This window comes from Haliaeetus leucocephalus, unplaced genomic scaffold, assembly GCF_000737465.1.
Source record: "Haliaeetus leucocephalus isolate CR32 unplaced genomic scaffold, Haliaeetus_leucocephalus-4.0 Scaffold13, whole genome shotgun sequence".
NCBI lineage: Eukaryota > Metazoa > Chordata > Aves > Accipitriformes > Accipitridae > Haliaeetus > Haliaeetus leucocephalus.
In genome coordinates this window covers 1,297,439-1,324,568 of record NW_010972449.1, presented here as the reverse complement: position 1 = coordinate 1,324,568, position 27,130 = coordinate 1,297,439, and the positions used below count along the sequence as shown (strand labels likewise).

The window sequence follows — 27,130 nt, the reverse complement described above, 5'->3', positions numbered from 1 at the left end:
GCACCGAGATCTGCAGAGGTGGTTTTCCATTTTTTTTCTTTCTCTTAACTTTATCTAACATCATCTTAAGGTGCTGCTACAGGAGGATTCGTTGGGAAGCAGCAGCTGATCTGCTGTAGGGAAGGACTCTGTGACCTCCTGAGCGCCTGTCGCTGCTGCTCCGTCCGGCATCGAGCACTTGGGAGCCATCTCCCTCGAGCAGCGGGTGCCTGTGGGGCAGCACCTCCTCCTCTTCCTCGCCTGCTGCCGGCAGATGAAGACCAACAGCCCACCTCACTGCGCCTGAACGCAGCTCCTACCACTGCCTCGCTCGCTCTCACGGGGGAAAATTAACCAGCAGACAAAGCAAAATCTGAATTTTGGTGGAATGAACACAAAGAAAACCGTTTTTCCCCCAAGATCACCTCTCCAGACACACACTACAGACCTCCCTCTTACTTTCCTACACTTATTCCCCTTGTTAGGTAGCACGTTCTGCAATCGCTGTCCCAGCAGCTCTGCTAAGCCCTGAGCTGGAGATGTCACGCGTGGGGACGTGATGACACCGGCCCCGTACCCTCCGGTCCACGGGGGCTGCAGGGCAGAAGCACCGGCAGGACGCACGGACCAGGCACGCCGATGCCCATCAGCCCAGCACGGTCCCGGGGCTGGAAGAGCGAGCTGAGCCTAATTACGTGGCACTAATTATGGACTGTGGAACGTAGGGATCTGTGCTGCTGCAGGTCCAGGCCTGGCTGCCGCTGCCCCATGGCAGGGGAGGTCGGACGCCGTCCCTTCTCCGGGGTCCTTCCCCGTCGCTGCTCTCCCCACTCTGGCGCTGGCATCGCTTTCCGTATTTCACCAATTCAGGTCACACCGTGCAGACACCCGCCTCAGCCAACGTCTGTTCATATTCTCTCTGCCTCTCTTCCTAGCTCCAGTTTGGGGTGAAAGCCTCCCTTATTAGCCAATTTGGATACCTATTTACTGTGAATTACTGAGCCTGATTATTATTCATGAATGGCTAAGTCTGAAATCTCAAGCCCTGCCATGCAATTTCTCTCCCTCTCCAATGCATATATTTAGGGAAAACAAGAGGCAGCGTGTCTCAGCCACACGCAGCCATGCTCCGGGGTTGGAAAGCTGCACGCTGCCTCCTCGCTCTCCTGTTTTATTTTCCGGTGAGGAACGTGGTGGGGGAAGCTGGAAGGCGGTGGTGCCGCCGAATGCCAGTCACGGTGCGACCCGGGGTAAGGTCCAGACGTGCCGTAATATTACGGAGAAGCTCATGCTCCCCAAAATCTCCAGCCAGCACCCCAGCCAACCGTCCCCGCAGGTGGCTGCAGCCCTGGGCAATGCCAGTTTGTTGCCGTCCCCTTCCACGATGGGGTCCAGCTACTGGGAGTCACCTTGGCTGGGGCTGAACGCGGCTGATCCGTGGCAATCAGCTACCCAGTGGCGACTCGTCCAATCCCTCAGACACGGTCAGAATATTTTAATGCTGGCTGCAGGGAAGGTAAAGGAGTTTTCCGTGCAAGGCGGAGAAATGATGGAGCAGCAGCAGCAGCATCCCTTGGCTAATCCTCCGGCAAGGGAGAAGCGAACAAGGTTTGCAACTGCAAAGGGCTGGTGAAAGGAGGAAGGGAGACAATTAGGAGCTGAAGAAAAGCAAACCCCGACTGCCAGTTAAAACAGGAGTTTGCAGCACACCTGCACAGCCGGCAGGGAGCCGGGCTGCTCCCGGCGGGGATGCGGGAATGGGCACGGCGCGCAGCTGCTTCCACCTGTAGATCTGCACCGTGCTTTGAAAATGGGGAAACCGAGGCAGCGAGGGAAGGTCTCCGCGGGAAAGCATCGCTCCACCAGCCTGCCTTCGCACTGCTGCTTCCATCTCAAGGGATCAGCAACCGAACGCTGGCTTATTTTAAAAGCCCAAACCCCTGCTGCGTGTTTCCTGCCACATCTTGCTCAGGAAGACGACTTCAAGCATGCACAGACACCACACTTACTGCCTCTGTGAGCAGACAAGCAAAGCTGGTAGAGTTACCGGGGAGAAGGGGATGGCTGCCAACGCCAACAGCCAGACAGAAAGGCTTGAGATCCCAGAGCTCCTGCCTGGACCTGGCAGCTGGGCTGGAAAGCAGCAAGAAAAACACCGGGGGACGCGAGCGTTTTCTGCAGCTCTGGCAAAGGGCTGGTGAACGGCATTGACGGCGCTTGCTGCGAAGACACAGGCTTGCTTGGCCCTTCAGCGCTTCCCAGAGCCCGGCTCTTGTGGGGCACACTCGGGAGGAAGACTTCGCAAAGGCATGACGGGACTAAAGGGATGAGAAGAGCTGAAATTCGTGATCCAACGCTGGTAGGCAGGACCAGCGCGACGGCGATGAAAAGAAGCCACCCGCGGCTGGGCAGAGGGATGGGGGCACGTTGCAAGCAGCAGCGGTTCAAGCTCGCAGCTCAGGAAAACAACAGCTCGCGGAGCAGAATGCTACCTGCCTGTCCGTGCCTGCACCGAGTCCCCCGCCTCCTTCCGTGGGACGGCGAGAAAAACAACAGGGATGGTGGTCAAGAGTTTTTCCAAAGGCGACGAGTCACTTTGAGCGATCGAAGAGGGCACCGGCACACAGCCCGGCTCCGAGAGCAGCGGGAAGCATCGCTCGGCAGAGACACCCAGCCCTGGAAGGAGAGGGACCCGTGGCGCCCAGCAAAACCCCGGCCCGTTGGATATCCATCCTCTCTGCATTGACTTGCTTGCTGTCCCCTTAAGTAGATAACAGCCCACACAGGCCTCTGGCAACAGGCAGCAATAAAGTAAAGCTAGTTTTACATTAAAAGCCGTTAACCCTCTAATTCAGTAAAAAGGCTGCATTTGAATAATATCCTAATCCAATTCCAGAGCCGGCCCTGGGGAGCGGGGATACGGCGGGTGCCTGGGGAACAGCCGCAGCCGTCACGGCTCCCGCCGCCATCCAGCTCGCCGGGGTCTCGCCCCGGACAAAACCATCGCAACCCGGCAAAAACCCAGAGAAAAACCCCCAGAGCTCATCTGCTGGAGCCCGAAAGAACCCGGGCAGCCCCCGGGATCTCTCCCCCGGAGCGCTGCGTGATGACTTGGGCAGGGGCAGAGGCTTGGAGGCTGCTCGTTCCCCTCTTGCCATGGGCACAGCCTGGATAGAAGGCACCCACCCCAAAAAGGACACCCAGAGAAGATGAGCGTCGCGCCCTAAAAGCGCCCAGATCCTCCCCAGGGAGCACGGGGCAGCTGAGGGGTGACCAGCACCCATGGTGACGCCAGCCCTGCGGTGTCAAGAGCCACCAAAATGAGGGGACCAGGGCTACAGCTCATCATAGCCCAATTACCGCAATTAGGGTGCAATCATTTGTTATAGATACAACCTTTCTGAATAATAGTTTCCGCTGAAAGAAACTGTTATCGCCCCCGAACAAAATAAGCGTATTGCGATGGTGTTCAGCTGGAGAGGTACCGCCAAGGTTAAGGACCGGTGGGAGGCTATTTCCCAGGTTTAACTACGTGGACAGTTAAGAGAGTTTGCATTATTTTATCATTAGGATTGTTTCAGACTGGGGGGAAAAAAAAAAAAAAAGGCAGCGGGGAGTGATGAATTTCCTGCAGACCTACTTAGGCATTCATTTTCATTCCGGGTAATTAGCAGGTATATGCTCGTTTTCAGAAAATTCCCGTTAAACCCTCTGTAATTTTAGGGGTGCAACGTGTGGGATTCTCAATACGTAACAAAGAAGTCGAGTCTTTGCTTGTGGAGTAGGAATTAACTCAAACTGTTCTCCAGAGCTGCGATCAGCACTTTCATAATTAATGTACGGGCATATATATCTGTATACACATACACAGCCCCCCCCCCCCCGCACACATCAAACAGATTTCCTTGATACCAAATTGCCTGAAAAATTAACCAATGTCAAACTGCTCAACAAGATAAGTATCATTAAGGGAAAAAGAAAATCTTCATTATGTTTGAAGGTACGGAAAAAAAACCCTCATGAATGTTTTCTAGCCTGTTTCCAGACTGGGAAATAACATGTTTTAAAACATATCAAAGGGTTAAATTAATTTTCATTAAAATTTAAATTTAAGAAGGCTCCCTCTCTTCTTTCCTCCCTCCTCCCCCTTTGAACGTTTGACTGGCAACCATTTCATATTTCAATCTCGGCAGAACAAATTGAATTAGATGTTGAAACCAAACTCTGCTCTGTTCTCTAAAGCCTACATGCTCTGCTTGCGCTAATCCTTTTCGTCGCCGCTGCAGACCTCAGAGACGCTCAGCAAGAAACCTGCCCCGCCACAAAAGACAATGAAGGGAGAGGGGGGAAAAAAAAAACCAACCCAGGAAAAAAAACAAAAAAACAAAACACCAGGAAATTCCATCCCCAACCTGCAACGCCGCCGCAAAGCTTCACTTAAATCGTGTGCTGGGTGACCCATGTGCCTGGAAGGGATCCTGCCCGGCTCCTCCATCCTCTGTGCCAGCTGTCAGCTTGTGGTGAGCGCTGCCAGTCGGTCCTTCACCCCCAGGATGCTAAAGCCCCATTTCCCTGCGGCGATCACCATTTCAGCTGATGCTCTTTGACAGCGCTGCTCCAACACCCGTGCCTCAGTTTACCTGCACGTCCACCGACCGCAAGCGCCTGCCTGCTGTGGGGCAGGGTAGATGCGGGAAGGGATGAGCATTTTACGCCGCAGCCCTGCAGAGGTCCCAAGGGGACACTTCTGAATTCTGGGGGGTCTGTCCCCCGAGCCCCACAGCAGGAAAGCCCGGTGTTGGGAGCTGGGAAGCCGTTCAAAGGCAGCAGAAGGGCTCTCGAGCTGCGGCACGGTTTGGGGGGGACTGGCACGGGGTGTCACAGCTCTGGGCACTGAGCTGCAGCGCTCAGCCTCCTCCTGGGGGTCCACACAAAGGGCTGGGGAGCTGGCGAGCCTCGAGCCCACCGGTGCTGAGCCCAGGGCCCCACGGGAGGACCGGTTTCGGGGAGGAGGTTTGCAGAGGAGCTAGGACAGGATGGATCCAAAAGCGCCAGGCTTGCCTGGGCTCCAAGCAATGCTGTCTGTCCTGCCCCTCCTGCGCTGCTCCATCCCTCCCCAGCTCCATCCCTCCGAGCTCCATCCCTCCCCAGCTCCATCCCTCCCCAGCTCCATCCCTCTGAGCTCCATCCCTCCCCAGCTCCATCCCTCCCCAGCTCCATCCCTCCCCAGCTCCATCCTCGGGCTAGCTGCTGGAGAAGGTGTTAACAGCACGTACACCTGGAGGCATCCTTAAATCAGAGCTGCTCCAAGGGAACAAATGTTATCTCGAGGCCCCGGCACTTACTGCAGATGCACTGCATGAAGCAGGCAGTTATTTAACCCAACTCGGATTATTCCTGCCGTCACGTAAGCACCTTCCCTTTCATCAGGAGGGCCCCGGTGCTGTGCTTGTGCCCGGCGCTTGCAGCAGCCCGGGAAGGCAGATGTATTAGCAGGTTATTGGTCGGCTCTAGGCCCAGATGCGCTCGCTATTCAGGCGGCCAGCGGTGTTGTGGGTTGAACAAAAGTCCGGTAATAAGTAAGGTTATGAGCATCCCACTGCTAGGTGTATTGGGTACCGCCTAGCAGCAATAGGCAGATATTGCCGAGAGGAAAACAGCCTCTCCAGCACTAATGTGCATCGCACACACAAACACACGCCAGCGAGCACGGGGGCGGCTTCCCGGCGCCGATACGCAGAGGACAGCCCCGGCTTTTCCCCCGGCACGGTGGGCTCAGCGCCGCTTCGGATGCGTGCAGCACCCAGCCCTAGCAGCACCCTGAAAAGCAGGGGTCCCCCTGGGCCACTTGGATGAGATTTAGGAACCGGTGTCACTTCTGCGGCTGTAAAAATGGGAGCCGGAAGTGTCAAAAAATCATCCCCTTGGCGGTGTTGAGCAAACACAGCGTTGCTAGAGAAAGTGCCGCAGGGACTTTCTCCCCAGCGTGAAGGATTTGTCAACCCAGCGCCCCGTAGGCAGCACACCAGCGCGACGCGCTTGTTTCTCTTGGCCCTGCCTGAGTTTCTCGGCACAGGACGGGGTTTCATCACCATGGAGGTGGGTGGCCAGTCCCTCGGTGGATGGAAAAAGAGGGGCAGAGTGGAGTTCGAAGGGACCCAGGAGCCTCCCTGGTGTTTTTACTGCACTTCACTGGATGCTGTGGCTGGTGAACAGGTTTCCTACCAGCAATCCAGGGTTTTCACCGTGGCCAAAAACACACGCAAAGGAGATCCATGAGCCTGTCTCGCCTCTCTTGAGCCCACACAGGGTTTGCTAGGTGGTCTCAAAAGGAGGTGGGGGGCTGGCTGAACTGCACGGTGTTTGACCACAGGGACCTATTTAGTCCTGGCTCCCTCCTGCCAACCTCCGCCATCCCACACTCTCCAAGCTCTAGAGATGCTACTCCAAGAAGACACACGCCAAGAAGAAGCCATGCCAGCCAGGACTCAAGACGGCATGAATTAGACCTTGGGGTGCTTGCTGCCCTCGGAGGGAGCGAAGCCACGGAGACTGTGGGTGCCGGCAGGGAAAAGGCCTTTGCCAAACTATCCGTTTTGTGGTGGCAGCTGCAGGCTGGTCTCCAAACAGGCGCTTTTTTTTTTTTTTTGGCAGCCCATCTGTTCTCCCCCAACCACAGCGAGGGCCAATTCGCAACTCGGCAGCGATTTCTGCTGCAACAGCAGTTCTGCTGGCTTCCCTTGTAGGAAAGCAAACACGCACACCGGGGAGGCACAGAGAAACACAAGCAGTGCACGCGTTCACTTCAATGCGGAGCCTAAACCGAGCCCAAATCTGGGCTATACCCCCTGAGATTACGGCTACGAGTCTGCGGGGTGACAGGGAGGAGAGGCAGCGGGTGGCATCCCGGCTCGGAGGATGCTGAGCCTTTGCAATGCCACTTTCTTCTCCTCCTGGCACTGCCAACCCTGTGGCAGCCCAAGGCGTTTTAACCTTTATGGCCAGCTGTGCCCTGCCACAGCCCCACCGCCCCACTACCCACCTCATCGCACGGCAGGCGGCTGCTAGATGGCCTCGTCTTTGTTGCTCTCCTCCTCTTCCAGATGCTCCAGGATTTCATTCAAAACCTCCGATCGTTTTCTCTTCTTCGGGGAGTCTGTCCAGGCCAGGGTGGTAGCGAAGGGGATGCGGGAGAAGAAGAAAAGCAAAGATTACAACCCGGGTCCACACATAACCGCTTCCAGCTCATCTCCTGCTACCTCCAGCCCCACTCATCCCCTTCCCAGGTAAAGCCCCTCAACCATCATCTAGTTCTCCTCACCAGCCAGACCCTGGCAGGACACCGTGGCTGGAGGGGTGACTCCATACCTACCACCCGTGCTTTGATTCACAGGCTTTGCTGGAAGCAAACGGCCCCAGCGTCCAAACAGGACTCACTGGTGATGATGACCCTTCCTACTGACCCCAGTTCACCCATCCCCTGTCCAAAAGTGGTCGTACGACCAATCTAGACACCAGCTTTGGTTCAAGAAGGCTCTTGGCGGGACGCAGAGCCACCAGCATCCTTGCTGAGACATGAGCCCAGCCTGCATCTCCCACCTTGGCTGGCAGTGGGTGAAGGCAAGAGGCTGGCTCTTCCCCAGCTCCTGGGGCAAAGATGTTCCTGCTTTGCTTCTCCTGCCCCACACTGACAGAACTGTCCTGTGACCCCCCTCCGGCATCATCACACTCCCGAAACTGCTGTGGGGCGCAGCACCGTGCACGCATCCCTCTCCACGGATGCTACAGCCTGCGGGAGGGCGAGAAATCCCCCCCGGGGCTGCCAGCACCTGAGCGAGCATCCCAAACCCGCATCGCTGCCCGGTACCAGGGGTGACAAAGCCATTTGGTCCCTGTGCTGAGGCCGATGTCGGCGTTGCTTCTTCTTCGCCGGGCAAGAAGTGCCTGCTCGGCAGGAGCTGCGGCACAGCCCCCTCTCCCCCCACTCGCTCCCCAGCCAGCGGCTCTCGCTTGCGAGCAGCACATGGAGAACAGCTGTTTAAATCCTGCTTTCAGACATCAAAAGCCTCGCTGGGTTTCTCAAACAAACAAACATACCATAGGACTAAAGAAAAGGTGTAAAATAAATAAATGGAACAAGCTGTGCATTTTCTTTTAGTATTACAGCTGCTGCGGGAGATAAACAACAAGTAAATGTCACAAAACATCAATACAGAAGAAATTAACCTGACAAAAGCTCACATCCCCCCCCTCCGCCTCCCCCCCAACTCCCAACAATTTTGCATTTCTGGAGTTCCCATCTAATGATTTTATTTTTCAATTAATTCCTTGACAGTGCGCCAGAATCCGCCTCCCTCCCCACCGGGGGCTGCAGGGACGGGCAGGGGGACTGGGGTGCCAGCGGCCCCCGCTCTCCTCCCAGCGCCCACCCCGCCAAGCTCGGGGGAGCCAAGGGGGGCTGCAAGGTGCCAACCCGGGACCCTCCAGCGGCTCTTCCCAGTTCAACCATCCAAAGACACGAGGGACAACCCACCCCAGAGGAAGGTGCCAGCTCAGCGGTTCTCCCTCCCCTTTACTCTGCCCTCCTGGCTCCTGCTCGCCTGGCCAGCCTTGCGCTCAGGGCTCAAAAATGGCATCGAACATCATCTCGGCTCCCAAATCCATAGCAGGGATGAGTTTGTCCCCCAACTGCCACCCCTTCCCCACCAGACTCTGATGTGCCCCACGCAGAGGCGATGGCGGGGGTTGCGCGGCGGAGGGGATGCTGGATGCGGGATGCTGGATGCGGGGTGCCGGATGCGGGGTGCTAAGGGAGCATCCCCAAGCAGTGTGGTGCACCCAGAGGACCTGCCGGGGCACGGGCAGGGGGCTGGCAGGGCAAACGGCCCCCACCGCGTGCTCCAGATTCACCGGCTCAGCCACGGCACCGTCGGGAAGCACTGGGAGCATCCCCCAACCCACCTAACAAGGAGGAAAAGGGGGAAAAAAAAAACCAACCCAACCCAGGAGGGTGGGGAAGCGAATTGGTTCGACTTCCGTTCTGCTGCTCCAAGCTGGTTAAGGTTTGCCCGCTAACGATCCCATTTGCTTCCTTTAAACAATAGCCAAAGCCGGCAGGGGTGGGCTGAGAGGGGGATTACCACGGGATTAGAACGTGGCAGGGTTGCGGATGCCACGCTAATCCTGCAGGGTTTTACTCTCCGGCTACGGCATGTGTTTGCATTAGTTACAGATGCTCTCTCAAAAAAAAAAAAAAAAAAAAAATGGAAAAAAATAAAAAAGAAGAAAGGAGAAAAAAGGAAGCCCAAAAGGCTGGGAGGTGAGGGTGAGCACGGCAGGTCTGTAATGCAGCCGGGAGGTAAAAGGAGCAGCTTGGGGTTCTGCGGCCGAAGGAGAAGCAACCTGGGAAAGGTGACAGGCACAGGGAAGACTCTTCCCACCCTGGCGGGGAAGGCACAAGGATCGGGTCCAGAGTGGAGCAAAACCTCCTGCAAACCCTCGGCTTCCAGCAAACACCGGTAAATAACCAAGGGCGAGCCACAGTGGGGCTCCGCTGCTTTACACCCACCCGCAGCCCTCTGCTGAGACCAGGGGCCTCGCTGGAAACGCTCTCACAACTAAAATACAAGCCAGACCCCCTCCTCGTGCACCTCTCATTCCCCCACCCCGCAGCCTCCGCATCCCCTCTTTCCACCCCATCCTTCCTATAAACCGCACCCCCCCCCAGCCATTCCTTCCCCTTCCCACGTCTCGCGCAGAATTCCCCATCTGTCAATTTAATTCTTTGATCGATGGGAAAGAGCAGGAAAAAAACGGCCCGGCACAGCTGGCTTCCCAAGTTAGCCCTGGCAGGATACCGCCAGCCCCGCTGGTGACGGCTGAGCGCAATGTTTGTGAAGCGCAGAGAACACAAGTCAATAGTAATTTAGCTGGATTGGGAGCAAGTACCTTCCCTGCACGGACCGCGAGCTCCCGGGAGAGAGGGAGCGCGCGCACGCTGAGGGTATCGCCGCCTTCCTCGCAAATCTTCCCCCCCCGGCGAGGCTCGCCGGGATGGAGTCGCAGCGGCAACCGTCGCCCCGTGCCGGGCAAGCGAGGGAAGAAAAAAGGGGATGGAGCTGTTGGCAGACCTTTCGTGGGCTGCGGTTACGGGATGGCGGGGATGCAGGGTCTGCACTGGGGCTCTGGATGCGACCCCAGAGCGCTCCCTCCTACGCAGGGCTCAGATCCGGATCTGCCCCTCGGCTGGCAATTTAGCCGCAGGCCATGGGGAGCCCTTTGTTGCTATTTTGGCGGAGCCAAAATATTCTCCCTGCTGGTTTCAAAGATGCCGGTGATCCTTGTTTTCCAAAGGGAGGGTTCCCGCTCCCCAAATGAGGGCTGAGCTGTTGCTGGTGGCAGGGTTCACGCATCCCTCGCTGCCCTGATGTAGCGTTTGCCACGACCCTGCTCCACATTAGGGTCCGGATTAGGGGCCCCAAGGCCAACCGTTGGCCAACCTTTCCGTGGCTTCTCCTCACCACGTTACAGTAGGTAAGTCTCTTTATCCACAGCAGCAACAAATCCTCCCCTGGCTGGAAAGCTCCTGGGCTTTCCAGCCACCTTGCAGCAGCAGGTCCCACGAATTAACAACACGTAGTGGGGTGCAATTAAAACTCAAAAGAAACGAGCAAAAAGGCTTAAACCTCTCTCAGACCGTGCTCGGAGGCAGGAGAGCAAGCGCGAGGTGTAGTGCTGCAGTCCCAGCCATCAGGGCTGGGCTGTGGCTTCGCTCCTGACAGCATTACTGAAACCATCTCTGGCAGCTGGTGACCACTTCTGGGGTCCTCACTTTCCCCTGGAACATTACAAAGACTCAGAACAAGCCATAAAGAATGACCTGAAAACTACACGAAATGGGAAGGAAGCCTATTCCATTTTATTGCATCTATTAGACCTATTGAAAAGATGGCTCAGAAGTGGCTTGATTGCCATGACAAACGCCTACACGGAGAAAAGATTTAGGAGACCAGACCTCTCTTTAACCTAACAAATAACAGCAGAGTGAGACCTGGGAACTAGAAGCCAAATCTCTATAAATGGTGTCTAGAAATAAGGTGCATAATTGCAGCAGAGAGAATTCAGTGGTAGGATGTGTCTCTCGCAGCCCAGGTCTAGACTTTACAAAGTATTTCCTTGCTAAGACAAAAAGGACGGGGCTGACACCGGAGCCGCTGGGTGAGGAGTTTTGGCTGCTGCTACTCCAGACACCAGCCTGAAAGACCAAGGTGGCTCTTTCAAAGCTGGAGATGCAGAAATCTGCTGTGATGGAAGCAAGATGGAGCAGGATGAGCTCATTGCTCGAGTCAAACTCGCCAACACACCCAGGGGAGCGCAGGTCACCGTGTTGTCCCACTGGACCTGGGTGATAATAACCCCCCAGGCCTTACGGCAATCTTCTCACCCTCTGTTAGCGCTCTGCAGCCTCTCCTACACACAGATCCACCGCGTGCTAACTGTGGAAACATTTGTGCATCACTGTTGTGTCCACAGCAACCCAAAAACTGCATAAAAAAGAGGAAATGGAAGAGGAAGAGGAAGGAGCTTTTTAAAATACTTAAATTCCAATTGCATAAAACTTGGGAGAAATGCGTGCGAAAGCCCCGTGGCGTGGGCAGTCTCAGTCCTTTGTCCTGCTTTAACACTTTTACCTCTTCTGGTATGTGCAAAGTCCTTGGCACGCTCCCTGGCTGCTTTTATTTCTGTGCAATAACCAGGAAAAGGGCCAGGAGCAGCAGAGGCCACATGTTACCCTGTACTGATGGCACAGCACTGCCAACACGGCTTGATACAAACACACAACGCTGCTACAGCAAGACCAGCCTCTCCAAACAGCATGAGCGGCTTGTGGTGTCGGAGGTCTCCAGGTCCAAAAGGATCACAGGAGACGTTCAGAGAAATAAAAAAAAAAAACCTCTCCCACGGGATGGCAATGCTCAACCCTGCCAAGAAATTTAGGGCAGGAAACAAGGAATAAGCTGAGTTGGATGGTGGGATAAAACCCACCCCATCCACCACGCTGTGCCTTTTGAAGGCATCTGCCTCCCTGTCCTGCTTCTCCGACGCTGCTGGCTGGGCTTGGCTTGGGGAGCAACACGAGGACAGCAGCAGCAGCGGCTTTTGGTGGGAAAGAGCAGCTGAAGACACCAGGGACCTCGGTCTTGACTTTGTTTCCTGAGCCTCGATGACTCAAAATCATCTTTTCTCTCCCATTCCCAGCTCCATCCCTTCCTACTTGGAGATCAGGAACCACATAGGCCCGACCGCTACAGCCTGCAAAGCTGTGGGAAGACCCTCACAAGTCACCCGCACTGAGGTGGGAGAGGAAAACTCATGGGGACATCCACGAACAGCACACGGATGTCCGAGATGCTCCTACACCTTGTGGGGAGAGGAGGAAAGCGGGGGGAAATGCGTATCGGCAGGAAAAAGCCAGCTTGGTTTCTGGTCGGCAGAATCCATTCTGCATCACCAGTGAAACGAGACGCGCGGTCTCAGCCTGGCTGTTTGGTAGGCTGAAGGCGTGGGGAGGATTCGGGGCAGGGCAGCAATGCTGTGCATGCTCTGTATCCTCTCCACCCTGGCTCCACGTGGGAAAATCAGCTTGCAGCTACGCTGGGGAGGAAACATGAAGGAGCATCCCCACGGCAGCTGAAGGCAGAGTGGCAGCTGCAGCTTCTCCCTCTTTATCGCTATCGCTTTCTGCAGACCCACAGCAAAAGGGACACGGCGCAGCTCCCTCCCTTCCTCAGGGCCGCCGGGCATCACTGCCAGAAATCGCGCAGCAAGCCCGCCTCGAAATCAGGAGAGGGCAATTCCCGAAGAAATAAAATCCCACCCGTGAAACTCCAGCCTGGCAGTGCAGTGCGGAGAGGCTGAGACCCGGTCCCAGGCACCAGGCAGCCCCAGGTGCCCGCTAGCGTGCCCCAGATGGGCTTTGTTACGGAGATCCGCTTCTGGCAGATCCCGCTCTGCTGCAGGATTAGCTAGCTACCAGCAGTTTTGCAGCGGAGGACGTGCGTGTGCACCACCCGGGGCTGAAGTCACCGAATGTTATTTCTCTCCCCTCGAGATGGGCTGGAGCGCAGTGATGACTGCTGCCTTCAATCGCATTTTCAGTCCCTAAAGATGGGGAGCGATAACCTTGCTCCTTTTTTTCAGACAAGCCCCCTGGAGCCACCAGAGCTCCAAGGCAGCATCCCTCCTGGGATGTGAAAACGCTTTTCTGCCGCTCTCCCAGCGTCCCCACCTCGGTGAGGAAGATCCCGGACAAGCGGGCTGGAGCAAATGCAGACAGAAATTGGGAAGCAAGCTGAGCCTGGGGGAAACAGGGACGCGACAGAGCTCGCAGGCAGCAGCCAGCATCTGCTGCAAGTCTGCAGCTACCGTAAAGCCAAGACTATTTTTTCCCCCTAGACTGAGCAGAGTAGAAAGGGAGAAAGGAGATCCTCAATAGAAAATGGGGTGCATGAAACACCTCACCCGCTGCCTTCTCCACCCGGGTGGAGACTCACATTACTGCGATCGAGCATGATGTGTCACCCCTCCAGCGCCGGGTTCTGGGTGGGCACATCCATCCCCAGCAGTGCCTGCCCTTGACGGCTGCCTCACGCATGCCCCCAGCAGCACAGCTCTACACCCAGGCTATTCCACGCACCTCGACGCCGCCGTGCTCCTTTTGGTCTCCTTTTCGGCACCGTGCTGGAGATGCGCCCACAGCTCCCAGCACATCCCCCTTCGCTCCACACGTCTCTGGTCATATCCCCCCTCAGCCCTTCCACCACCAAACTGCAGCTTCCCCAGCCTGTATTAATCAGCGCTATGCACACTATTTCATGAACACGAGGCCAGGTCCCACCGGAGTCAGGCTCGCTAAATAAGCGAGGCTCGCTGCTCTTCCACCGCCGGGGATTGTGATGTGCAGCCCCAGAACTGCTTATGCCAACCCCCCGGGCGATGGGCATGTGCGTGATGGAGAGGGGGAGCTGGGAGGGGATGCAGGAGGAAGAGCATTGATCTCCAGCTTAGCCCACCAGCCCAGGGGAGCCCTTCCTACATAAATATTTGCCAAGCAATGCATTTGTGCCTGTCGATGGCTGTCAATAGGAGCCTGCAGTGCTGTTATCTGCGGAGCTGTCATTCTCGGGAAGCTGATCCAAACAGCCCTCTCCGCGTCTCAACCGATGGCCAAATTATTTGTCCTTTTTAATCTGCGTGCTGCCTGCACGGAGCCTGTCCCCACCTACGGAGCGCCCTGGGGTGCAGGTGGATGGAGCAAAAGCATCGCAGCTGGCAGGCGGCATCGAGGTGCCTCGGCAGGGCCAGCACATGGAGAGTTAACCGGCTCACACGCACGCAGAGAGCTGTCAGACAAAGCCGTGGCCTGGATGCCTCCTGCTTCCCCCTGCGCTCGCATTGTCAGGCTCCAGCATCTACCTGCCAGCTCCGGCAAAGCCGGCGGCAGCGGCGGGGAAAGGGCTGGCACGGACTGGCAGCGTCTGCCAGGTGGGACGGTGCCAGCCGGGGCTGTATCGACAGGCCAGAAGGATGCTGCTACGTTACCGTGGAAATGGTCTGCCGTTTTCCGTCTCAGGGCCTCCACCGTCTCCTCCGTGTCTGCCCACTCCAAGACCAGCCTCCGGCCGTACAAATGCGTGCTGTGGCACAGGGCGTTGAACGCTTTCTGCAGAATTGGGAGAGAAAAAAATAATACGGGATGAAATAAAAACCGGCTCACACGAGGAAAAGATGTCTCTCCCCCCGCCCTGAATCTAAAAGGCCACCAGAGAACACCCTACTTTGAGCGCTTTGCTCTGATGGGGCAGGATCCATCTCCATCAGCGGCTTTGACTTGATCATTTATCTTCTACATACTTGCAGCAGAGCAAATACCCATCGCCATTCCTGGAGGCTGCTGCTGCTCGCTAGGGAGCAGGCTGAAATCCAGCACAGCAAGCAGCTCAAGGTTGGCTGCAGCCTTGCATCGCCCTGGGAACACACCTGAGCTGGGAAAGGCTCTCAAAACTCGGGGCAGCACTAGCTGGGTCAACGCTAAACCAGGGCTCTCCCGGGTTAGGACGGGCAGAGCATCCTCGTGACTCTCCAGCCACCCTGCTCTCTCTGCTGGCGCGCAGTAAAGCACAGCCTAAATGCAAGTAGAGAGATTGCTTTCTGCTCGGGGACGACGAGTCTGAAGAAGCACGAGCTCAGCGGGGAAAGCTGCCTTCCCCTCGCCAACCGTTCGGTGATGTTGGGCATGGTGACAGCAAATGTGGCAGAGCCAGAAGCCAACGCAGAAGTCCTCTCCTCTTTTTTGCCTATCGTGGTTTGCTATGTTATAGAAATCCAGAGGTTTCCTCCTTGTTAGATCCTGCTTAATAACATCCGTACAGCTATAATCTCTTGCTGATGTCGAATACGTGTGTGCCAGCCGCCACAGTAGCTCAGCCGGCTTTCTATGACTGTAGGCAACCAGCAGAGGCGTTCAGGAAAAGAGCGAAAAGGAGAGAAAGTGGAGAAAAGGAGCCCCAAATGCTTTTTTAAAAACCCCAGCTAAGGCTGGGAATAAGTCAGGTTGTAAGCTCTGCTAGCTCACACCCTTGGAACAAATACAGCAGCTATAGGACCACAGAAACACACCCCACTGTCCAACAGGGACGTGTCTGCCCATCTGGAGGCCCCCAAACCAGCACTAAAGTTGTCCCGGAGAAGCCCAGACTTCTCCTCTGAGCCGTCTGCTAAACAGCAATTTTGAACCACCGTGGTCGTCCCCAAATGTCACAGGGCTCTTCCTGCAAGAGGCTTTGGCTGCCCACGACCACTCCTGACTAAGCCGCCAGGTTACAAAACGCAAAAAACCCTCCCCGTTTCCAGTGACCAGCGCTCAGTAACCTGGGTTTTCCCCTCCTTCCGACTCCCTTTCGCTCATATAATTCTCACACATTACAAAAAAGAGAAGCGAGGAGCACGAGCTCCACCTGCTCCGCAGCATCGCCGAGATTCCCCACCTCCGCCAGCTCCGCGGGGACTGGCCCCGGCAGGGCGACATGCCTCCTTTTTGAGGGGTGCCTTCCCCTCCGAAGGGCTGCAAGCCTGGCTGGTGTTTTTGCAGCTACAGCTGTTTTTATTTGCCACTGCTGTTGTTTTAAGGGCCTATTTTCACTTGGAATGGTATCCAATTAGCAGAGCAATGTGTTGGCTTAAATAAACACTCGGGGGGAGGTGGCAGTAGGGAGTTGGGATGGCTGTTTACGTTGGCACAAAGAGCCATTTCCAAAGCCTGGCAAACAACCGCAGCTCTAATCGCCAGGTCTCATTTGTTAATTTATACTTTTTAATTTCTCACTTCCCGCAGCACGAGGAAGAGGAAGGTTGGGAGACAGCATACGGCCCCAGCAACCTCGCTGCGCTCCGCGGCAGGTCACTGAGGAGGGCAGACCACGCCGAACGTGCCCACCATCGTGGTGCAACGTGTGGCGGTGCTTGGTGGGCCCTCACCGTCCCAGCCACTTGGGATGCCAGGGCGAGATTGCGGGGACCCGTAATCCCCACAGCCCCGTCTTCCAGATGGGCTCCCGGAGCTGCGGCTGCAGAAGGGAAGCCATGCATCTCGGGTGAAAAACACGCGAATGTCAATTCCTTTGGAAACGAGCTAAAAAAGAAACCTTAGCTCTTCATTGCTCTGAGAGGAATTGAGGCTTTTTCGGGGGAAAAAAAAAGAGAAACCAGCGATGATTTAAAAGAGAAAGGGATGAAGGGGAGAAATGCCATCCCCATACATCCGCATTGCTGGAAAACTTCCAGCGGGAGGAGGAAATTTGCCACTGCTGCTATTCCAAATGAAAAGATAGGGAAAAAAATATATTTTAATTACATGAGAAATATGAAATGAGGACAAGCAGGCTGGCTTTCGAAGAAAGTGGGGCTGGAGGCAGGAGCTATTCTTGGGGTACGGCTCCTCCACCCGAGTGTCTGCCTTCCCAGGACACCTCCTCTGAAGACCAAAGCATCAAATGGCCAGAGGTTTGTTTAGTTGTATCCAAACTAGGGATAAAGACAGGTGTGGTGTCCACCTATCCGAGAGAAAAGACCTCTAATTACCACAGCTTTGCATCATCCTACACCTATGTCAACCTACAGAAAAGGTGAACCTCCACCACACGAGGCTCGGTATCCTTAAATGCCAAAAAAGGATTTCATTAAAGCTGCTGCATTTGGTAATATACCCACCGCCAGGTAGCACCGAAAGCTGAAGAGTCCTGGCAAACCTCCTTGCAGGTCTCTTTTGCTCTCCAAATGCTTTAGGGGTTGCATGAAAACCCTACGGCCCTCTCACCCTAGAAAATAGGATGCAAGCATGCTTAAAAATGTCATTTCTGAACCCTCCCGAGTATGATTTTGCAGAGTTTGGTTCAAGTTTAACGTCACGGCTCAGTGCGGCAGGATTTTGTCGCTAGCTCCGAGTACAGCTTGGGCAGGGCTAGAGCCCAGGTGGTGGATGGAGAGGTGAACACGGCAGGGAAAAGCAGAGAAAGGAAGGGAGAGAAGCTGGAACAGCAGCTTAAAAATGTTTGTGGGATTCAGTAAGGGAATTTCAAAATTAAGAGGTGGCCGAAAAACTCATGTGAAGCCTGGGCTGCCGGGACAAGACAGACACTGCGTTGGAGCAAAGCCTGCTGCGCCGGGGCGTTGGAAAGGCAGAGATCAAGAGACCGGACCATCGCGTCTGTCACCCCCGAGTGCTACGGCTCCATCCCTAAATACCGTATTAATTTGGAGGACAGTGCTGCTCTGCCTATAGATTCCCCCTTGCCCTATTAAATACTCAAGCTGAAGAGCCTCCGGGCTGGAGTCATTAGAGGGACAAAGGGTCAACAACATTAGGAGATTGATAAATTTCCCTTCCTCGCAAGAACCGGTCCCAACTGAGGATGCTCTCTGTGATGCCAGCTGCACACAAGGATTTTTCCTTCCCTGTGCGTGCATTTTTAAAGGGTTGACTGTCTTTCCCGAATGGGCAATTTCTATTTGGAGACCAGATGTATTTTTATATCAACAGGGGAGAAAAGTGGAAACTCGGCTTCCAGTTAATAGTTCAAAAATAAAAACAGTTCCACAACAGTTCTGCACAGGGAACATCACGAAACGTGTCAAACAGTTAATGCTTCCTTAACCGGAGTTAATTTGTTATTGCCGGTGGATCAAAGTTCCCCTTCTCATCCCCTAACTTCCATGCGCTCCCAGCTAGCGGTCAGCTGGCACTGGAGATTTAAAACTAAAGGCTTGATCAGCAGGCATACAAACCCTCTTTGTGAATATCACTTCGTCCCTCCTGTTGCTGTCTTTGACGTTGGTTCCTCCCAATTTCCTGGCTTCACGCATGTGCGTGCTGTGATCTGCTAAATGCTCACGACATAGAAGAGAGAGGGCTGCTAATTTCAGCTGACGGTGGTGTAACACTCCCAGTCGAGGGCCATCCATCACCCTGGGAGCCGTCAAACTACGCAAGAGACGGCCCCGGCTGCAGACATCACCGTGGGAAAGCCAGGCGTGAGACTGGGGCTCTGAAGGACGAGCAGACGATGGGGAGAAGATGCTCCCACCAGCAGCATCCCCTGCCCTGCCTGGACGTCACCTCCCCTGCAGGCAAAGCGACCCGCTGCCTGATGAGTGCGGCTCAGGCGCTCACCCCTCCCGCGACGGCACCTTTCGGCAGGACTGGCTCCCCTCGAGCGGGTGGCAGAGCATCGGGGGAGGCCAAGGGGACGGAACGCAGCCCGACGGGACAGGTCTGCAGGCACGGCATCGGGGAGTTCAGAGGGGGAGCCCCACAACTCTGTCCTGCCTTTGGAAAATCTCCGTACGCGCTCCCACAGCAGCCGTGACTGCTCAGAGAAAAAGACAAACAGAGGAGGTCACAGGCTTTAAATGCCCAACAAAGCCACCCTAACTATTCTATTACAAAACCATCCTGTTTTATAAGATGCTTATAAGCGATTTCCAGATTACCACTCTGAGCAAAAATGTCATTGACAGTCACAGCTATTCAGCTCAGAGGTCTTCAGGCCTACTCCCCTCCTCTCTCATTTCACTTAGCAATAAACTCTAAGCAATTATGTCTGTGTTTACAATATTCAGGATCCTATTCATCAATACACAGCGCATCCTCTTCCAGACAGCCAATGGAGTGTACTTGATGTGCCACTTGTGAGACAATTAAATCCCTCAAAGAGATGAGGGTGGAAAAAAAAAAAAATATGAAGAAGAAGAAAGAAGAGCTGCTTTGCTGGAAAAGAAGAAACCCCCCCAAGCGCTCTTCCACAGGGCAGCTTTCTCCCTGCACGCTTGCCTCCCATGGCCTTTGCGAGCTTTGGCAGCAGTGCCCCAAGTAAATGCCCTGCCCAGCTCTCTCCCCTCCAGCTGGCTGCCAGCGTCCACCAGTGATAGACGGGTTTCCTACCGCTGAGATCTCTATTTGTCCAGTGCAGCTGGAATTAGCCACCAGGTCCCCGAGGGGCTGAAGAGGGATGGAAGGCAGACCCTGAGCCTGTGCCCTATTTCCTCCAGAAACCAAGCAGAAAAGTGGGTGCTGTCTCATTCACCCCCAAACCAGCGGCTGAGCAACAGTCAATAACCAGCCAGGTCCCTGTATGCACCTTTCCATCAAATGCTTGAAGTTTCCTTAGGAAAAGACTAATTCAAAAACCAGGAACGAAGCCTGAACGACTCTGGTGTGAAGCAGAGGTTAAAGCAAAGCTGCCCAGAGCTGGGGTTTGAGCAGAGCCGCAGGCACAGCTCACCACGCAGGGAAAGGAACCACGCTCCTGGGGGGCTCACTGCACCCCACGCTGCCCAGCGAGCTGACTCCCAAAGGGAGGACAAACGCCAAGAGGAAGGAAGTTTGAATTAGGATCAATACGGGACTAACAAAGAAACTCTATGTACTGTGTTATATGAGAGGTCAGGCTGGAACGGATGATCTAATAGTCCCTTGTGATCCCGGATCAATGAATCCTGTCTAAAAACATAAACATGGGCTATGCTGGCTCCCCCCTCCTCTCTCCGTCATCTCTGCTCACAGTCTTGAAAATCTGGAGTCTCAGGGAGCCAGTGGAGCCGTGTGATCCCTTCACTTCAGCAATAACATCCCTCGGCTTGCGCCCACAACCATTCCTCTTCCAGATATTGTGCAAATTGCCAGCAGCGGGGACAAAACCCGCACTGCTCCGGCGCTGGGAGTGCCCACGCAGCAGCTTACAGCGGGGCTGAGGACCCTCTTCTGCCCAGCACATGGGAGATCATGCCTGGTCCAGCCTGCTCCCGAACCTCTGACAAAGGGTGAGAGCACAATACTGTCAGACAGGCTACGATCTCCTTGTTATTTCTGCAAATACGGAACTTAAACGTATAGGAAAGCTTTAAAAAAATTAATAGACTAGAGCATTTTGAACAGCAATCTACCCTGTCTTAAAATGCTATGGAATATTTTGCAGCATAAAGTGCATACAGATTGCAAAAACATCAAGATATTGGAACGACGGGTTCTGCATTTGCTGGTTAAAGCAAAATGTGCTTTCAACTTGTAGGCTTCAGGAGCTCAGTTCTTGGTGCTGAGAAAGGCATTTCCCAGGCACTGCTGCCTGCCGCTGACATTTTCCATATTGCTGTCAAACAGCCAGCGCAGACCACTCTGAGAAAGCATCCTTGGCCAACCCAGCACAGCTAGGTCCCCTCTTTGCACCAAGACAAAGACAACAACTGTATTACAGAACTTATCTTTCGTCTTGTGTTCAGCGAGGCAAAGCAGACACAGCCCTTTGTCTCTGCTTGCCCATCCTTTTGACCAATTCGCAACTACCGCTCTTCTGTTATGCTTACTGTCTGAAAAACACCAGGGTAAGGCTGCTCACAGGGGGGTCTCAAAACACACGGGGGAACTGATGAACATGAGCCTTGTGGAGTTTACAAATCGGTAGACAGCCACAATATCCAAAACTCCCCTAAAACCAAGGCAGTGGTGGAGATGGGACATGTACTCGGGTTTCCTGATGTGTTAACGTTGGGTCAGAACCATCCCTTCTCACCTTGCTTGTGACAAACCTGAAAAATAAGCCCCTGTCCTTCTACATTATGTGGATTTTTAGCCATTTTATCAGTTGCACCAAACTTAGGCCCGTTACAGCTTAGGTTGCAGTTTCTGTCGTGTAACCTCCAGCGGTCGCCCACACGGGGGTTGTAGCCTCAGCGCAGCTTTGCTGGTGAATGGTAACAGCCTGCCCCAAATCTAGGCTAAGCCTCAGTGGGACAGAGCCTCCAGGCTCCCTTCCTCACCTTCTCTCCGAGACCAGGCTGGGAGGGTGCCAGAGGGGGAGGACTACATCTCACCTTGGCATCCTGCTTGGTGAGGAAATCCACAAACCCAAAGCCCCGGTGGGATCCCGTTCCTGCCATTTTCTTGGGCAGCCGGACAGTCTTCAGCTCTCCAAAGGTGCTGTGAATTAGAGAGGGAAAAGCAAAGACACTATGAGATCAAGGGGAGAACGATCATTTCATCACAAACCACAGCACTACCAGTTGCAGACCCACATTGCAGGCTTGCCAGCGCTGAGGACTAAGGTGAGCGGTCGTTCCACGGCCGCTCTGCTTCCCTGTAAGCCCAATGTCCAAAGAACCTACTAATAGCTGAAAACTCAGCTTGGATTTCAAGTGTCATCCTTTCTGGTCACAAACCTTAACAAAGCAAAAAAATTCTTTAATATAAGAGCTATGCTCCTCCTCCCTTTAGGAGATCTGCAGAAATCAAAGACGCAGCCTGCATGTCATGCCCTGTTCATGGCAGGCAAAGAGCATCTCCAGGTTACCAGGAGGCAGGGCTACTCCAAACTGCCATCAAAACAGATTTATTTGCACCTCTGAAGAGGGGCTAGAGTGCACAGGATACAGGCACGAGCCAGAGCATGGCCCCATGGAGACCTATTCTCTTCCCAGAATAGTTCCTCCAGCCCCAGAGCCCGTTGCAGGCACCACTTTCGCAAAGGTGTCATCCTTCTGCTCCACGGATGCTGGGCATAATTTTTAAGACTGGATTTCCTCGCTCTAACACTTCATTTGGGTACCTGCATTTCCCCTTCTGCAGCCAGCCACCCAGCCTCTTTGATGGGCTGGAATAAACTGGTTTTATTTAAGCTTGCTGAATGTTTAAAGGGTAACAGGTGAATTCAGCAGACCCAAGTCCTGAACAACAACCCCCGGATCCAGCAGCATTTCAGACAAGTTTCTGAGTGCCAACGGGATGGGAAGTCAGGAATGGGGAGATAAGGGGGTCCTGCTTAGCTGGAGGGTGCTGGGTAGGGCTGGCAGCAGAAACCTTGTCATGGCATGCCTGTCCCTGGGGAAGGAACTTGTCGCTTAAGCCCCAAAGCACGCAGCCATCCCACCAGCCTGGACCTTGTCCGAAAAGCCTGAAAACAGACCCAAAGGCAGCACTCGCCGGATACCCCTCTCCAGCGCCGTCCCCTGGAGAAATTCCAGGACAAAGCCGGTGCTTTCTCTGTATCCAAGTTCCCGCTTCCTCTTCTCCTCCCCTCCCCTTACACCCATTTATCAAACACATATGCACAAACTGCAGGCAATAAATATTTAATGTGGACCGGGTCTGAATAGATGTGTTATTTTATTTGAAAATCTACACACACGCGTGCATACACAAAAGGAGCCTGGGATGCAGCAGTGCCAAAGAGCACCTGGGAATAAACACAGTAAAGGCCATAAACGCTCTCGTGAAATGATATAAGCTAAATCCTGGGAGTTAACCTGGTGCACTGGCAGCATGACCAGGCATTCATCTACCCAATTTCCTTAGGCAACATGGTGTGTAAATGTACCATTATGAGGCCTCAAAATGAATCCGCACGTCTCCTCCTTGGTGCTTTCCCTCCCTCTCTCCCTCCTGCCCCCTTCGAGCTGGCGCTACGCAAACAAACAAACAAACGCGAGCGGAGGAGAGGGAGCAGCCTTGGCCAGCGGGGATGCTCGGCTCTGGGAATGGCAAGAATACCATGGGGTTTCCAGCGGCAGGAGGGTCCTCCTGCAGAGGGGGTGCGGGTGACGGGGACCCCTGGAGCTCTGCAGGCGGCTCCTCTCACTTGCAGCATTCCTGTAGGACCTCGAGTGCCCCAGCTGGGTTAAGGGAGAGGTAAAGGAGAGAGCTCCTGGCTCAAGGAGATGAGCATCTAGCTAGGAAAGACAGCTGGTGGGTGGCATGGGCAAGGGAGCGCTTGCTCCGATCTCTGTGGAAAACATCATGGGCATTCCCTGGGGGGAGCAGAATATTTGCAAAAGGAATACGAGCAGAATAGTTGCTAAAAGGGACATGGTCTCGGCCAACACTCGCTCTGTGCGCCAAAACACCACGTGTCTCCTTTCGACACCGAGACCCAACGTGCAGGATGGGCAAGAAGGTGCCCAGCAGGAGCAGGACGGCTACAGACCCTGGGGCTCAGGGTCCCGGGGGAAGCCGTGGTGACCCACATCAGCCTGGGCAGAGAGAGAAGCAGCTGGCTTTTCCTTCCTCCCCAGCTGAGAGCTGCCCAAGCCACCCATGGTGGGAGGCAGGCGGAGGTGGTGGGGGCCCAATCCAGAGCAGGGCTGGCCACCGGCATCTCCCTGGGGAGAGGTTTGGGGAGAAGGACAGCGGTATCCGCCAGCGGGTCCCAGAGAGATGGGTCTGTTGGAGAAAGCTGCAGCGCAGCTCCCACGGGGGAGTAGGCAAAGCTGGGGGGTGAGGAAAGCCAAGGGGCAGGACAGAGACAGGGCTGACCCCACCGGGGCTGTGGAGTAAAACACACTCCCCCCCATCGCGGCGCTAATTAGAAACCACAACACAGCAATTACCATCCCAGGAGCTGCGAATGAAGTGGAGAGCTCAGGCCTTTAATGTTCTCCTCTCCAGCACCAGGCAGAGACTCACACCTCTCTTTTCCAATTATTTCCTCCGGATCTGGGGGGGGAGAGAGGCAGAGGGAACCCAATTACCCCCCGCAGTGCCAGGCTCCCAGTACCTGGGGAAGCCAGCTGCCACCACGTTTGCTCCCACACTGGCTGCGGAGATGCTGCAGCCTTCCAGCTCCAGGACAGCCGTCCACGGATTGTGCCACGGCTGCCACGGGCAAAGCCACAGGAGCGGGGATGGCGGAGGGAAAAGGGATGCAGCTCATCGCCCGGGCGAAACCCAAGCAAAACGACAGGGGAGGGAAAAAAGCAGCTTTTATACAGGCTGCTAAACTGCAGATTGCCCCTAAGATCTCCCCGAGCTGCTTTAAAACACGCGTTTCCCCAGGGGTGGGGATGGCTGCAGAGGCGGGGGGGTTCACAGCAGCTCAGACCCGGTGTCGCTGCCACCTCCTTCCCTTTCCAGCACGCAGCTCCGATGGGCGCAAACGGCGTGAAAACGCCGCGTGCGCCCCAGGGGTGCGGGTTCCTCTTGGAGCTGACGTCTCTCTCTCTCTCATTCCGTGGCAAACTGGACGGAGATCAGAAAGCGTTGGCACCAAACCCTGCTGCCGGCGCGGAGCACAGCACCGTGCCAGGCTCCTCGCCCTGAGCGCGACGGTTTACAGAGAAGTCCCCAGAGTTAACGTGAGCGTGAAACCTGAGTGGTTTCTGGATTTGTACCCACCGGCGTCCATGTCTTCTCCAAGCGTTCCCAAGCCCCTGCACCAGAGCCAGGGCTCAGCCACAGCCCAAGTGCTGAAGGACCTGGTGGTTGCAGGAGCAAAGCCCTTTCCGAAGACATTCACTTGTTTGCAGTCAGCCTGGCTTAACTTCGCAGAAGACTGTAACCTCCTTTCTAGCGAGTCCTGTCCCCACCAGACCCACGCGCCCAGCCTGGGGCTGGATTTCTGGCAGGGCACCCCCACAGTCCTTGGTGACACCGCACCGGGCTGGGATTTCCCACATATTTACGAAAACCAGCATCCAAACAGGTGTCCTCTGAAATCCCGAGTGGGGGTCAGGGTCCCAAGGGGAGGGTAGAGCTCACGCCGAGGTGTGCGGTGGGTCTGGAGGACGTGGCTCTTCCCTCTGCCTGTGCTCCCTGTGTGCCGTAGGCAGCTGCCAGCCAGGCTGGCAAAATCTGTCCTCACGCCTGTGCTTGCTCGCCCAGGCTTGGCACGTTTTCACGCTGTTGGCTGGAAGGGATGACAGCCCCGAACAAATGCTGCAACTAAGATATTTCCTAAACAAGAACCTTTGTTTTGTGCCGATCCAGATTTACTGGGAAACCAGTAAAAGCCTCTACTGGCCCTGGCTGAGCGACGATCCACATGGCTGTGGAATAAAGACAACCACAACCTTTCCCTCAACAAGTCACCCGTCCCAAGCTCAGCAGAAACACGCGATGTTCCCAGAGATGCCAGAAGGGACATCCCCTCCCTCCCACTCACAAGGGATCCAGTACTTCTACACGGCATTGTCGGGTACCAGCCGCTCTCCCGATGCTTTGGCAGCTCTTCCAGTGATGCTGCAGCCATCCCCTCGCTTGCCTGGCTGAATACAGGGAAGAGAAGTAGATTTCTCCTCCACGGTGTAAGACGTACGCTTCAAGCTGGCGGTAGGTCAGAGGAACATCACTCCTTGGGATTGTAATTATATCCTTCTGGCACAGGCCAGCTGGGAGGCAAGTCCTTTGCCTGCTAATTATAGGACATTATATTGCTATTAAACAGAGCACACCCTAGCTCGGTAGACAACATACTGCTCACTTGGCTTTGTCTGTTTACTAGAAGGTGCTCGCGTATCCTTCATCAACACAGCCAAGCAGCCGGAGGACAGAGGAGGATGGGAATACAGGTGGTCTCCAGAAACCCTCTTCCCTCCTCCGCCAGCACGACGCGCAAGTTCCCACCCTGCAGCTCCCTCGCCTTCAATCACCGCTCTCCTGCTACGAGCGCAGCCCCAAATCCTCTGCGCTTCCACCCTAGTATCACCAGGCACGCCAGCACCAGCACCATCTTCTGCAGCTGACTCCACCACCTCTTTCCACAGCTCCTCTTCTCCCATCGGGTTTTGTCTGAATTTCTGCTCCCTGCTTCCAAGTCTCTCCCCACCCTCGCTCAGCCCCCAGTGTCTAAGTCTGGCCCCATCACCACCCCAGGCAGCCACGTCGGCCGTTCACACACGCTCGTACGTGGGACAGGTACCTCCAGATCAGGGTAAACATTACTCCGGCTGGGAAGCATCCCCTCCCATCTCATCCCATTCCCTGTCTCAAATAGGAGCATTTAAACCGCCAGCTCCCTGGGAAAGGCCAAGACCTGTCCAGCCCCGATAGCTATTTTCAAGTCCCAGACGCAAAGATGCGTTCATCATGTGCGATCTTGGTGTGCCCTCAGCTATGAGCTGATCAAGGACTCTTGGGTTGCCAAGTTCTGCAGGGGAAAGCACAACTGACACTGCAAATCCATGCGACGATTGGAAAGACCAACTGCTGTCCACCGCCAGAAGAGCAGACCTTCTTGGAAAACAAACAAAAAAATCACCCTTAGGTTCCTCCAGACATGTACAGATGTCCCACTGCATGGGGCAGTCCTAAAACCCTCTCTCTGGTTTATACTCCTTCATGAAAAATGAACTAGCGATAACCACGTTGGAAAGCTGATCAAGAAAACCTCTAGCGAGGTTGCCAGCCTTCTCGTGGGTTGCCATCTACAGCCACCACCTCCTCCTCTCTCCCCTCCTCTCCTCTCGCTGCCTTCTCATCCCCAAGCCCTGCCACTGCCTAAATCCCGCCTCGTGACTGCTGGCAGCCCGAGGACAGAGCTCAATCGAATGAGCCGGGCAGCGTAACTGCTCATCAGAAATGGCTCTGGGCAGGGATGACGAGTCCAAAAGAGACAGAAGTCCTTCCCTTCCTTTGCTGCACCACTTCTTCCCCGGCAGCAGGCTGCAGCCACACGTCAGCCCAGCAGAATTCACTCAATCACTTTGCAATGGTCTTCATTTTATTATTTTTTTCCCCCCCCTTGCCCCCAAATAGGACCTTCCCTCCCCCAACAAATTCCCCCCCTGCCAGTCTCTGCTTCTGTGCCAATTTGCTGATTACGGGGCGGGGGGG

General features: G+C 55.0%; 1 protein-coding gene across 1 annotated transcript in view; it reads right to left on the bottom strand.

Moving 5' to 3' along the window:
- Positions 1-27,130, bottom strand: part of RBM19 (RNA binding motif protein 19) — a 69,985-nt gene that overhangs the window by 2,627 nt on the left and 40,228 nt on the right. Inside the window, exons 22-24 of the mRNA XM_010574258.1 lie at positions 21,403-21,508; positions 14,581-14,701; positions 7,022-7,135 (exon numbers count right to left, since the gene is read on the bottom strand). Of these exons, the coding sequence (XP_010572560.1) occupies positions 7,044-7,135; positions 14,581-14,701; positions 21,403-21,508 (319 nt within the window). The 3' untranslated portion in view covers positions 7,022-7,043. The remainder of the gene's footprint in view (positions 1-7,021; positions 7,136-14,580; positions 14,702-21,402; positions 21,509-27,130) is intronic.